General features: G+C 36.8%; 3 protein-coding genes across 3 annotated transcripts; 1 reads left to right on the forward strand and 2 right to left on the reverse strand.

Annotated features, from left to right (window-relative positions):
- Positions 1-12: 12 nt before the first annotated feature.
- LOC114536019 (cilia- and flagella-associated protein 298-A-like) lies at positions 13-1,835 on the forward strand. Its single transcript, XM_028557368.1, has 7 exons — positions 13-307; positions 391-558; positions 675-742; positions 819-977; positions 1,060-1,191; positions 1,281-1,376; positions 1,450-1,835. Exons 1-7 carry the CDS (start codon positions 169-171, stop codon positions 1,555-1,557), a joined length of 870 nt encoding a protein of 289 aa, XP_028413169.1. The 5' UTR covers positions 13-168; the 3' UTR covers positions 1,558-1,835.
- On the reverse strand, positions 1,794-6,791 carry LOC114535977 (ribosomal oxygenase 2-like). The gene is made up of 9 exons (XM_028557324.1): positions 4,227-6,791; positions 3,930-4,049; positions 3,669-3,800; positions 3,480-3,580; positions 3,264-3,384; positions 2,948-3,176; positions 2,691-2,875; positions 2,364-2,585; positions 1,794-2,135 (listed from the first exon to the last, which is right to left on the reverse strand). Exons 1-9 carry the CDS (start codon positions 4,644-4,646, stop codon positions 1,965-1,967), a joined length of 1,701 nt encoding a protein of 566 aa, XP_028413125.1. The 5' UTR covers positions 4,647-6,791; the 3' UTR covers positions 1,794-1,964.
- A 135-nt stretch (positions 6,792-6,926) lies between these two features.
- LOC114536010 (serine/threonine-protein kinase mos-like) lies at positions 6,927-12,122 on the reverse strand. The gene has a single exon (XM_028557356.1). It carries the CDS (start codon positions 8,911-8,913, stop codon positions 7,849-7,851), a length of 1,065 nt encoding a protein of 354 aa, XP_028413157.1. The 5' UTR covers positions 8,914-12,122; the 3' UTR covers positions 6,927-7,848.
- Positions 12,123-12,624: the final 502 nt, after the last annotated feature.

Genomic DNA, 12,624 nt, shown 5'->3' on the forward strand with positions numbered 1-12,624 from the left:
AGGGAATGAGGTAATCCGAATATTATCGAGCTTCAACGATTGTTCACGATAAGGCTCCGAAACCGTAACGAGCGTGTTCCGGAGGTTCATAGCAACACAAGATGGCGTCCATATCGATGAAATAAAAGTGAATGAAAGTCGTTTATTTTGTAAATATCATCGAAAAATATGGTTATTCTTCATATAAAGAAAGGAGACGAAAGTCAGTTTCTTTATGACACTACATGTCAAGCTAAACTTTCTGAATTGATACCAGAACTTATAGAGATATACAACGGAAGGCTGAAAATAGAGCGATTGAATTATGGTAATTTAACGTGTGCAGTTGTTTCGTTTTCAAGTTTTAAACATGATTTCACTCAAGAACAATTGTGTGCTTATTTGCTATAGAGTTAGAAGAATTAGGGAAACATGGAATAACTTTGCCACCAAATATGCAAGGTTTAACGGAAGATCAGATTACTGATTTAAAACTACGCGACAGTTGGGCTGATAAGTGTGTACCAAGCGGTGGTTTTAGAGAAGTAAAAGATCCTATGAGTAAAAGAAATGGCCAAGGTATAAGCTTAAAACTGATTGAATAAAAAGTATTTGTTTATATGGGGTGACACCCCCTCTGGATGACAAGGAATGCACCCCCCTGACACCACACATTTCTCATAATGCACGTTTAGCACCAATGGAAAATATGACAGAAATAATCAACAGAACAAGAAGTGAAGCCATGGCTGATATAGCAAAGGTTTGGCTTGTTTTATTATTACCTGAATTCATAGCAAAATTAGCCTGGTATTTAAACAAATTTCACTTTATATTAGGAGAATGTGACAGCAAAGCAATCTCTGACAAAAGAAACAATTAAAGATGCACTGGACAAGCTACGAGGTGCTGTTACGATTGCGTATCCAATGGGATTACCTCCTCATGATCCAATAAAAGAAGAATTTGAAGATACAGAAGATCTTTCTGGTACACAGGTATACAAAATCATCTGCTAGCTGGAAGATGAATCATCTTGTGAAGTCTATGATCACCCACCTTTGGTTCATATTTCCCCAGGCATCACTTCAGGTCCTGGACAAAGGTACAGGTCAGTTATGGTGGGCAGGAAAAGAACTTGTTAGAGAGAAGAAACTTGAAGATTATATTGGAAAGAATGAGAAAACCAAAATTGTTGTTAAACTTCAAAAGGTAAGGCATCTATCCTTCTCTTTTATGAAGAAAACACACCAAAATTGCAAGATGATCTCCTTATATTTTGTGTCGTATGATTTTCACAGAAAGGTCAAGGCGTGCCAAGCAGAGAACCAGTATTCACTGAAGAAGATAAAAAACAAATGATGTCATATGCTTACAAGAAACAAGAAGAAATGAAGGTGAATGAATCCATACAAAAATCCCTCCTTTCTTACCATGTCAACATATCTAAAACCTGCTTTTTTAACATAGAAATTAGAAACAGATGATGATGTGTCATATATGAACTCTGCTTGGGCTGATCCACATTCCTTAAAGCGACAATTCCAGGGAGTTAGAGATGTCAAGTGGAAGCCATGATAAAGACTGTGTGTGTAAAAACAGATTATCTTTTGGTGATAGAACTCAGAAAATATATTCCTCATCACTACCTTTCCAACTAACTCAAATACAAACATTTCTACTAAAGATAAAACATTTGCTTATGGTCTGTACTTAAGATAACAATAAACCTATACAATTCACATTGGGAATCGAGGAGGAGGTCATAATTTGAAACCAATCTTTCACAGCAAAAACAACATTACATCACATTTAATAATAACATGAAACATTACAACTCATGATACTGATAAAGATTTGTATACTATATAATATTTTCTGTGAATAAATATTTTGGTGCATAGTGTAAGAAAATTTTGTTTTGCAAACACAACTTTACATTTGGACAGGATTTTTTCAATGAGCAGGTATATGAATGACCAGTTCTAGGATTTTTCAACTATTGTAAGTAAACCTTCACACCACAAAGTAGTTGCAAGATCCACACGTTCCTCACTAGTCAGCGGTAGGTTACAGACAGCAACAGGAGCAGTTGAGCGATAAAGAATGAGCAAAGCATCACGGTAATGAAGTGGGAATTCGATTTTACTCCCTTCCTAAAGACGATGGAATAGCTTGAAAAAATGTGCGCTGAGAGTGAAACGGATTCACGACCAGAATAGCTATTTGACAGAGGAGATTTACGCGCAAATTTTAGAAAATTATTCCCATTCCAATACGTTATTCAACCAGATTTGATATTTATATCATAAGGGCTCATTTAACGATGAACTTAGCTCGGATAAACAAGAGCAACAAACAACTTAAATGAACATTTTCCCTACCGTTTCCATCTCGCTTGAATCCATCTCTTCGTAATCTGATTCAATCTTGTTTTGAAGACAATGATATAAAACGATGCATGGTTTACTATGAAAACTTTTCTCCAAATCTTCTTCATTTTCCTTGTCATCTTTTCCACCACTCTTTCTTTTCTTTTCTTTTTTGCTATCTGACTTGGCCTTAACTGAAGACTCGTCTTTACCATTACCCATCTTCTCCTCATCCTGAAAGAACATAATGCAATAATCATTGTAGTATTTAACTCTTTGCTAGATGAAATATTTCTGGTCATAATGAGAGAGTATTGCAAATTGCAATAGTAATCGGACCTCTTCTTCCTCCATACTTTCTTCATCCTGCTCGTTTTCATCATTCTCGTCTTCCTCATGCTCGTCTTCCCAATCTTCCCCTGGATCATACTTTGTTATTCTCATATAATTTCGATGCTTCATTTGAACCACACTCTTGTCCGATGGCGGTGTCTCGTCTTTATCAGACTGCTCTTCTTTTAATACTATTAAAAACAAAGTGGGCATTCAAGATTATGCTAAACGCTGTATCAAGATCTTTCACTCGGGTTTCTTACCTTGACTTGGAGCTAAACGTTTAGTAATGAAATCCTTTCCAAAGAACGCGTCAGCACCCCAGTGAGGATCCAAATACTGGCCAACCAACGATGTCAGTCTTTGAAGATTTCCTTTAAACAATTCCTGGTTTTCCAAATCAGCTTTAGATATTTTTGGAACAGTTGCTTTGGGAGCGCCATTTGCTTGATTAGTTGCGTCATCCATCAGATCGTCATTGCTGATTTCCTTCTGCAAAATGATTATTAAGATAAAACCAGACATGATTCTGATCACAGGCATATAATAGGTATTTATAGAGAGGGAATAGGACCATACCTTTCCAAATTCCATGTAACTTAAAAAGTTAGTTGGTAATGCTTCACGAAAGGCGACATCTTTTTTCAAGGCTTCGTTTATAGCTTTGTCTAAAATATTGGACATGAAATGCCCCCAGGTACTGGGAAACACACAAAATATAGTTTAGAGACGCAAGATAAAGACCCCTCTACCATAACGAGGCCATGGTTAATGTACGAGCAAGATTACACTTACTGTTCCTCGTATAATTGAATTTCAATATGACCTGAAACCTCATCATTCAAGGAGTGCGCTTGAAAAACAGTGCCTCGTGGAAAATACAACAAATCTCCTGGCTGAAGACAGACAGAAGTGAATTAATTAATGGTAAGCTAACAATTTGCTGGTGTTCTGAGCATCATCATCTCTCCATGGCTTTCATACCTCTAGTATAAATTCATGTGTAACACCACCAATTTCATCTTGTTTCAAATCTTCACAATCAAGAAAAGCAAGTTTTTGAATCGGTTCATACAAACACCATCTTTTCTTACCCTCAATCTGAAGAATAAACGCCTGGAAGATAAGAAAATATATCGTTTACTGCTAGAGAATGCGAAAAAAACTCTAGGAGATGGAGGGAAGGTGGGTGTTCTTGCACCACTGAGCACTGAAAACAGAAATTCTGCAGGAATCTAATCAAACCTCTTTTCCATTATAGCAAGGTTTGCGTTTATAAGCATTCTCTGAATGTACTTCCAGAGAACAATATAAAAGACAACCAAAATATTCTTCCAATAACTGCAACAGATGATAAAGTTCTTCCTGTATGCAACGTGACAAATAGAAGAATTAGGATCTTCGTTAAAGTCACAAATAAAATAATTAAAATATAGGAAATAACAGATTAAATATGCATGCAGTAACAATTTACAGACAGATGTGTAGAACTGGGCTAAACGAAGCAACCTATTCTCGAGAGTAAGACAACAGAAAACTAACTTGAAAGCGGTGTGGTTTATCGAATACAATAGTAAGCTTCTCTTTTAAATATTTCTGAATTTTATGGACGGTTGCTTCTCCTTCAGCATCAAGGATTTCTTCCCCGTTGTCAACTTGTGAAAGAAACAAATCTTTGTCCCATTCCAAATGCTCTTTCTTTCCAATTTCTTCCAGCTTTACTTTCGTCGGAAAGCCTTTGAAATAATCGTTGTCTTTTCTGCTGACAAAAAGCGGTTCTTTCTCCCAGTATTTGGCAAAGAAGTCTTCCAATTTAGTGGGATATATGAGCGAGCGAATACATTGTTCTGGGCCGTCGAAACTCAGCTTTGAAACAAACGCCTTTGATGTGCTAGTCGACTCGCTTTTAAGCTTCTTCTTAGGTGCTTTATCGCTTTCACTTACGACTTTACGTTTAGGCATATCTTTGGTTGAATAAACTTAGAAGAAAGGTTCTTTTAATGAAGTTTTACACCCTCAACTCTCGTAACTTGAACAACGTGTAGGCCGGTGTTTGTCCAGACAAGGGTTTTAAATATTTGAAAAGCCCGCCCGCGTTTCCCGCGGGAACATCTCTCAGTCACTTCACGTAAGATGATTTAAAAGGAAACAAGAGACATACTGGGAATTTGACAGGATAGGAAGGGATATATAACATTAACATTGTTAGCATTCATTCTGTGATTCTTGAAAGCATGGTTTGTTACAAGCTGTTAAATAAGACATTCTTTATAATTATCCAGTGGAACTCCAACCTGCAAATTGATACCTTCTGGAATAATTCAAGTTAGAAAAATGCAATTTCTAAATAATTACTACATCGTTAAATTCAAAGGCAATCCGGTGGTATACATACAACGTGCTTAGCTCAAATGTGCTATAAGATAATTACATGCAATTAGGTCTGATTGCAACATAACTAGGCTGTAATTGCAACATGTCAAGCGGTGTATCAATGTCATGGTTACATTGAAGCAATATTGCCATTATGGAACGGTTAAAATTGCGAAACATTTGAAACATTTATAGCTTCTGGCAAAGGTTCAAATGTGAAATCTTTTATATTCCGATGGTTTTATCACTTTTACCACATCTAAAACTTTAAATGTACGCAACATCCTCAGCTTATTTTACCTGAATCGGATAGTATTTAAAAGTTTAGAAAAATAAATGTGACGATGTCACTGCTATGTTTAAAAAACAAAAAATTCTTTATTCTTTCAACGCGTAGATCTTCAAGATCGCAAAGGCGGATGGATCACAAAACATAGTCCCAGATTTTACCATTGTGTGCCTTCTTTCAAAATGTTGCATGATCTCTACAATGCAGTTAATAGGGCATAACGTGAAGTGACCGCTATCATATAACGACGCTCTGATCTTGTAATTAAACAGATATTGCCATAGATACTTCCCATAGCTACACATTCTTTCCTCCAGGGTTCGTAACTATTAACACTTAAGACCCTCTCGCATTCTTGCTTCAAGGGAGGTTTTACTAAGCAGTATCATGCAGCCTGTGGAGGTGGCCTCTTGGCACTGAGTTCTCAAAATGAAAAAAAAATTAGGATCATTCTTGTCATTGCTTCTACTCGCGCTTCGAGTTGAATAAATGCTACAAAGAAATGCCGGTATTAGAGTCAACATCTGTAGAGATGTGAAACACGAGATCAAACTATAGTATTCTGCAGGTAAATTTTAAGAAAAAAAGGAATAAAATCAGCCCACTTTGATTTCCAGGTATCACCTACGCTTATCTCGCTGTGGGGTCAACGCAGATAAAAACTCTTATAGAATCAAGTTGAAATAAAGCACCCAGCACAGATTAAAATATGCATAACCTCTCCTTGTGGCTGACAACTCAGACACTACGTATGTAACATGAACGATAAGACATTAAAAATTGACAAAAAAAGTACTCGTTAGTTAATGCATATATGCGTGTACATTTATGATTTATCAAGACGAAAAAATACTTGACGTCATTATCATGATCAAAGCCTGCAAAAAATGCAGTAAGATACGTGCTCGTGTAGATTACATAATTCGTGAAAATATTGCAACGAATACTATTGCAAAATCAACCTTCGTCTGGTCAATTGACCATGTATGTACCTATATAAAAGTATAGTTTATAGACGCCCCTATATCGAAGTATTTACCGACACACAATGTGTAACAAAGAATTAACAAAGATTATCGACCACTCAACTTGTGGATCTTAAAGAGTCTTTACGTTATAAAGCGGCACAGAGCTCGGTGATGCCAAAGAATTCATAACACCTATTTCTCGAGAGCTCTTTAGCCCGATTTGCATGTTAATTAGAGATGAGTGTGTGTGTATATTTGAAACCATAAGCAACGACGTAACATTATTTTTCTATTTCGTAACCTCCACTAACTTGTTTCAAAAGAAGTCTCGACATTTCTGAAAGCGTGTGAACTCGATGCTCAATTCTTTCAACTATACCATAAAATTATGTAATTAAAATCTCATTTTTGTTGTCTTTGGCAGGCTATGGCATGCAAGACATCAAGTAATGCTTGGAATTTTAACTGAGCTTTGGTATGCTAACAAAAAATGAATATATTAACCCTCGTGGGAATATAATATCATCTTATAACACGTAACAAATAATTTGGGCGCGAAGACATTAATGAGTTTGCTAAATTTTATTTCAAATCATTTTACGAAATCTGCTTATAAAATAGACTTTTTACTTATATATATACATCAATATTTATCATTAGGTAACATTATATATACACAATATACACATGTCAAATGATCTAGACCATGGAATTATGTTACAAGGGTGAGCTTCCTACATTTAGTCTCTCGCTAATATGAATATTTCCTGTGTTAATTTTCGATGTCCGATTCATATATGGTGGGGTGAATTGAAACGAATGATTTAGGGAGGAGGAAATTCTACACCTCCTGGTTGATTTTAAGCGTAGGCCGTTTGAGGTGTGCTATATAGTCTCTTCCTAGTAGGATGAGAAGAGGTGAGGTGTATATAAGGAAAAAATTCTCCTCAAACAGGAACTTTCCTAGATCTCGACAGGATTTAGCCAGCGAGATTTAGTAAAAGCTCCTTGAAATAATCAAGATCTCTAAAAGAGATTTAGTTTGTAAAGCAATTCTTGCTCGAAGTTTAAAATCGATTTTCGTCTACCAGCGAGAGAATAGCTGAAATTTCTATGTCTAAAAATATAGGAATAGCTCAAAGTGTTGGAATGTGTAGGAGGACGTTTGTACGAATGTATCTATTGTCCTTGAGTGAACTATGCGACCACCTACACAGTTTCAACCACAAACATTGTTTTGCAAAAATATTACTATGAAGCATCTCCTTGGAGACTGCTCGCCGTCAGTAACAAAAATACATTTCTTCCAACGAAATAAATATCTCTTCCTCAAATTTACTTTCATTTTGCATCTATTTATAAAACTATTCTTGCGAACTTGCGCTTTAAGTTATGAAGGAAAATTGAAAACGCAAATGAAATCGCACTTTCGATTGATATTGTTTATATACACTTCAGGTTTCGGTCCGGTCCAGCCGAACGTAATGCAAATTTACAGCTTCGTATATTATTAGTCCAGTTGTTTGCTCCTCTCCTATCTTTTCAAGGTCACAGGCCAATTTTTCAAGGTCCTTACAAGTTCACTGGCAGCAGGTCTTTGACTGCCTTCCGCGTGCCAGAGAGATGATGTCAAGTTGACATACATTGCGTTAGTAGTGTCGTTAACAATATCCGTTGGAAACTGTGGTCGTAGATTTTTTTGTACAACACCAAAGATAATAACAAAATGACTCTCCATGCCATAGGGTTGTTCTCTCACGTACAACTGCCATAAACAAATACCAAGTGAATATATATCAGCTTTCGTTGTAGGAAACTCACCCTTGAGTAACTCTGGCGCTCGATACGTGTAGGTACCTGCTAGGCTGGAGTTAGTGGGACTCGGAGGTTGGAAATCTTTCGTATCACCGAACTCAACATACTGGCAACAGCCGAAATCACAAATTTTACAATCAAATTCAGAGTTCACGATCACATTGGCCGGTTTAATGTCAAGATGCGCTAGTCCCTGTTCGTGCATGAATTCTAAACCACTTGCAATGTCCAATGCAATACGAATCCTGCGCTTTTCAGGTAGTGGAGTACATTCATCATCTATTATTGTTTGCAAATTCCTCTCTCCTGCAAACTCCATAACAATCAAACACTCTTCGACTGAATCACTGTTCAAGACGGCTAAAATTTCAACGAGGTTTCTATGACTGTACTCCAACAAAAGACTCTCAGCTCGTAAACTCTCTGCAGGTGCATTTGCGTTACGCAGTTTTGATTTGAGTGTTAACTGTTTCACGGCAACCTTTCTTCCTGCGCATTTTGCCTCGAAGACCTGACCAAAACCACCGCTACCAAGAACACGACCAAACTCGATGACAGGATAACACGAATCTTCAAAATCCTCAAACATTTTACTCTTTGAAGGACGTGAAAGCGTATTTACACTTGATGTTCTTCGTCTTGCGGTCTTTTCCAAGGTATCTTCCTCAGACTCCAAATACATTTCACACATGGGTAAGTTAATTTTGGCTATTTCATCCAAAGGTTTCATTTTCATCGGAAGAGATCGATCACAGATACTTCTGTTCTTCTTGAAGTCGAACATGCAACTGAATGTTGGCTTGTGAAATGTTCCGCTTTAGCACATTCATGATGAAAGTGCAAGGTACTTGACAGCTCGGACGTAAACAATTGCTTTACACATTTCATTAAGTCTTCCGGTGCCTGCGATTGGTCAGAACTCGTCGACTGCCTGTGCTCAACCAATCAAAGAACAGGGCCATATAGGGTCAACCAATCAGGGTGACGGACAATTGAAAGGTCAAGTTGGGAAAGGTTTTTCCCTTTCGTGTTGCATCTGTGTCAGTAAATGGCACTAACTCGTGTAACATCATTGTACAAGACATCACACATAGCCAGTTTGCGTTTAACTACTTGCTAGAAAATGGCCACGGTTACCCTAGCAAAATATTGCTTCCTGTGTATCATCATGAAAGAAACTTAAACGTAAAATTGAAAAGTAATTCATAAATGAAAATTACCCGCACAATTGTCTTATAAGACTTCCGCAAGCCCTAAGAATTCCGGTTCAAACAGTAGGACATGTGACGATGTTTCATTGCTGAAACATGCAATGTAGTAAGACATCATGCGATCTTGAATCATGTGGTTACACTGAGCTGTCAGTCAGTCGTGGAACAGCTGACCCTAGATAACTGGCGTTGTCATAAAATACGTGTCAATTATAGTTTCATTATAAAGACAAAATTGCGTTGCATAACGAAAATATCTAGATGTTTAGTTTATAATTTTCTTCCTTCCATGCTGAAGCCAACATCTTCCAAGTTGAGCAGCTAATTCTTGCAAAATTGCGAGCAACAAAATCAATTAATAAATTGTACGAATGTAAACCATTTTTTTCGTCTCTTCATATTACATTCACAGCACGACAGGGTTCGACAAAGAGACGTGACCAGTCATGATTTGAATATTGTGCTACATGCAGAACCAAGGCTCGTTTGAATTTCTATCCGTGACCCTTTTACGAACATTTTGAAAGTTTTATGTCATGTCAATTATGCTGCGTGGATGATGTTGGCCAGCGAGCAACGTGGCGTAAAAACGTTCAATGACGAAGCATTTTTGTGCAAATTACATCTGAACCTTGCGTTATGTAGAAATATCGTCTCCTTTTCATAAAAATACTTTATTTTGTGTTAACCTAATTTCCCCCTGCAACTCTCTGTTCCACTGCATGGACCAAGTTATCGGGGTAGAATAAAACTGTGGTTTAAAGGCTGACAACTAATGCACCTCGAGTCATGTTATTGTACATGCATCACCCACAGTAAACATTAAACAAGGTGAAGCATTTCGTGAGTACAGTTTCTATCATCTCTTGTTAGAGAATAAGGAAATGCCATAAAAAGCGTAGTTAATTGGTAGAGATTTCCTATCACGGATTTTTACATTGGCAGAAACTCCGGTTTTTGAGACTTCGAATGTACGTGATGTTTTAAAAAATAATGTAAACATTGAATAAATAATTCTACTCCAGTCATGAAGCCACAGAGTGTAAGAATAGACTTATAAAATTAGAAAACGTTAGGAAATTTTTGCAAGTGGTTTCGCAACTTGCAAGAAGTGACTCCGGATACGTCAATGACCGTTACCCCCTGCAACTACAAAAAGAGCATCTCTTTGCTGCTAATTAGCGAAGTAGAGCCTACCAGGACAACGGGTTGTAATTACTGCTAAGTGTGCATGAAGGATAGGTTATGTGGACACCATATCGCGACGTAGTAACAATCTCACAACATTTCACAATGCAGGAACGGTAGCGTAACGTAAGATCACGAGTAAATATTATGCATATAACTATTACTTAATCTCTTAGACGTAGCTGAAAGACCTTTAAGACACCAAAACCAATAATGGCTTCAAGGTTTCGAACCATATAGAGTTACGATATTCATCTGGTCAGACCTATTCATTGAATAAACCACAATTCAATCATTTTGGGGCTTTCGACCACAAGGAAAGACAATAACATCTAGTTCTTTCGTTCATAATCTCATCTTAACTATTATTTAGCAATTTTTAGCTCATTATGCTAAAACTTTAACGGTTTTAAGTAAACTGCTACTTTCTGGGACTGGTGATTCAATATCTGTTCCTCAAACAGGCTCTAGTTCATTCTAGATTCTACTTGAGGTATTATGATTCAAGGCCAAGGTTTCGTCATGCAATTGTGCGCATGTCAGACGCGGCTTACGTCATCGCCAGCAATGAATGGCGACAGCAAAATATTGCGTATGATCTGAAGTAGAATAGCAAAGACAAGTCAAAACGACGGATCTTGTATTTGTCATACAATATAAACTATGTAGTTTTGACTGACGTGGCTTTCTCAAGGTTAAGCAAGCGAGACAGCGCGTCGATGCCACGTTCTTTATTCTGCTATGCAACCAAGGCTAGTTTTAAGATAACTGATCACTTTACACGTCTGATTGTCTCCAATATGACGTTATTTCCAGACACGAAATACGCAAGAAGACGTCATTTCTACTCGTACTGATGAAAGTTTAATTGAAAGACGAGACATGCTGTTTCGCAGCAGGTATATAGAGTATGCCTGTTATGCATCTATTGTTGATTGTTTTAAAATTGAAATATTCATCGCTCATGTGCAAGCTCTTCTTACATAAAAAATAACATAAATTGCAGATCAGGTAAAAAACACATGCAAATATTCTTGCAAAAGATCTACAATAATCCTGCGTTTCTTGTCCAGAAATAATCTCTATACTGACAATAATCCCAATATTCTTTAGGCCTATTTAGACTGCACGGTAAGTTGTAGGCAATTATCATTCTGACGAATGCAAGAGGGCCTATGCAACTATCTTTATTTGTATTGTTCAGGGTGGAGTTTAAAATGTCACGTTCGTACGTGTATTCATACGTTCACATACGCCAGAGTAAGAATCGTATACTATAAATCGTATATAGTATAAATAGGTCTTTACAGGGAAAACCCAGCTTGAATATCATATTACTGATCTAAAAATCACACCCTGAAGACGTTCACATTAATCCTATTGTTCCAAGTTTTAGTCCAAAAGACTGCTGTATAATCTTATGTAAGGACGTAATCTTAGGTGAGGACTAGAATATTCAGTAAATAAACTTAATCTATTAATCATATACATACATTTCTTTGGCTCGCTGAGGGATTTATGCAAACACTAAAACTGATTTCGAGATTGATTTCCCTGCATTATCAAATGCCATTAGTCAAAAATGGATGAAAATATTTCGAAAATGTAGTGGGCTATTTCGACAAAACAAACGAAGTAAAATTGCTAGCAAAATTGGCAAGCAAACATATTACTCTACAAGACAGAACAATGTAACAATGTATGATGATTACGTTAATTATGGAACAATTATGAATGAGAAGCATTAGTGTTGAAAACAATTCTGGGATAAATCATCCACGTGAGATACAAGCTGTGAAACAATACAATATCTAGGGTGCAGACGTCACGAGGATCACTTGATTGTTATATTCTTTCATTGACTTTCTTCGAAAACACAAACAACTCGTGAATACGTTCTGATTACGATCCAATTGCAACAAATCATGCACAAAGTCACACGATGAATGCGTGAACGTCACATGCATAATTTTATGCCAGCTATATAAACTATGATGAGATCAGTGACTATGATAGTCAATGTACTCATGTATAATTCACAATTGATGTAATCAATCACGTGGCATAATGTCGCAATCTCGCAATCATTAATCAAT

Source organism: Dendronephthya gigantea, unplaced genomic scaffold, assembly GCF_004324835.1.
Source record: "Dendronephthya gigantea isolate DGI-Jeju-01 unplaced genomic scaffold, DenGig_1.0 000002F, whole genome shotgun sequence".
NCBI classification, from domain to species: Eukaryota; Metazoa; Cnidaria; class Anthozoa; order Malacalcyonacea; family Nephtheidae; genus Dendronephthya; species Dendronephthya gigantea.

What these genes read in the sequence shown, in the direction of transcription:
- LOC114536019 (XM_028557368.1), top strand. Translation starts at nt 169, where the DNA reads ATGGTTATTCTTCATATAAAGAAAGGAGACGAAAGTCAGTTTCTTTAT. An exon ending in GAGTAAAAGAAATGGCCAAG is followed by an intron (nt 559 to 674) that starts GTATAAGCTTAA and finishes ATGCACGTTTAG; the next exon opens with CACCAATGGAAAATATGACA. An exon ending in TTGTTGTTAAACTTCAAAAG is followed by an intron (nt 1,192 to 1,280) that starts GTAAGGCATCTA and finishes TGATTTTCACAG; the next exon opens with AAAGGTCAAGGCGTGCCAAG.
- LOC114535977 (XM_028557324.1), bottom strand. Translation starts at nt 4,646, where the DNA reads ATGCCTAAACGTAAAGTCGTAAGTGAAAGCGATAAAGCACCTAAGAAG. An exon ending in ATAAACCACACCGCTTTCAA is followed by an intron (nt 4,050 to 4,226) that starts GTTAGTTTTCTG and finishes CGTTGCATACAG; the next exon opens with GAAGAACTTTATCATCTGTT. An exon ending in ACGTTTAGCTCCAAGTCAAG is followed by an intron (nt 2,876 to 2,947) that starts GTAAGAAACCCG and finishes TGTTTTTAATAG; the next exon opens with TATTAAAAGAAGAGCAGTCT.
- LOC114536010 (XM_028557356.1), bottom strand. Translation starts at nt 8,913, where the DNA reads ATGTTCGACTTCAAGAAGAACAGAAGTATCTGTGATCGATCTCTTCCG.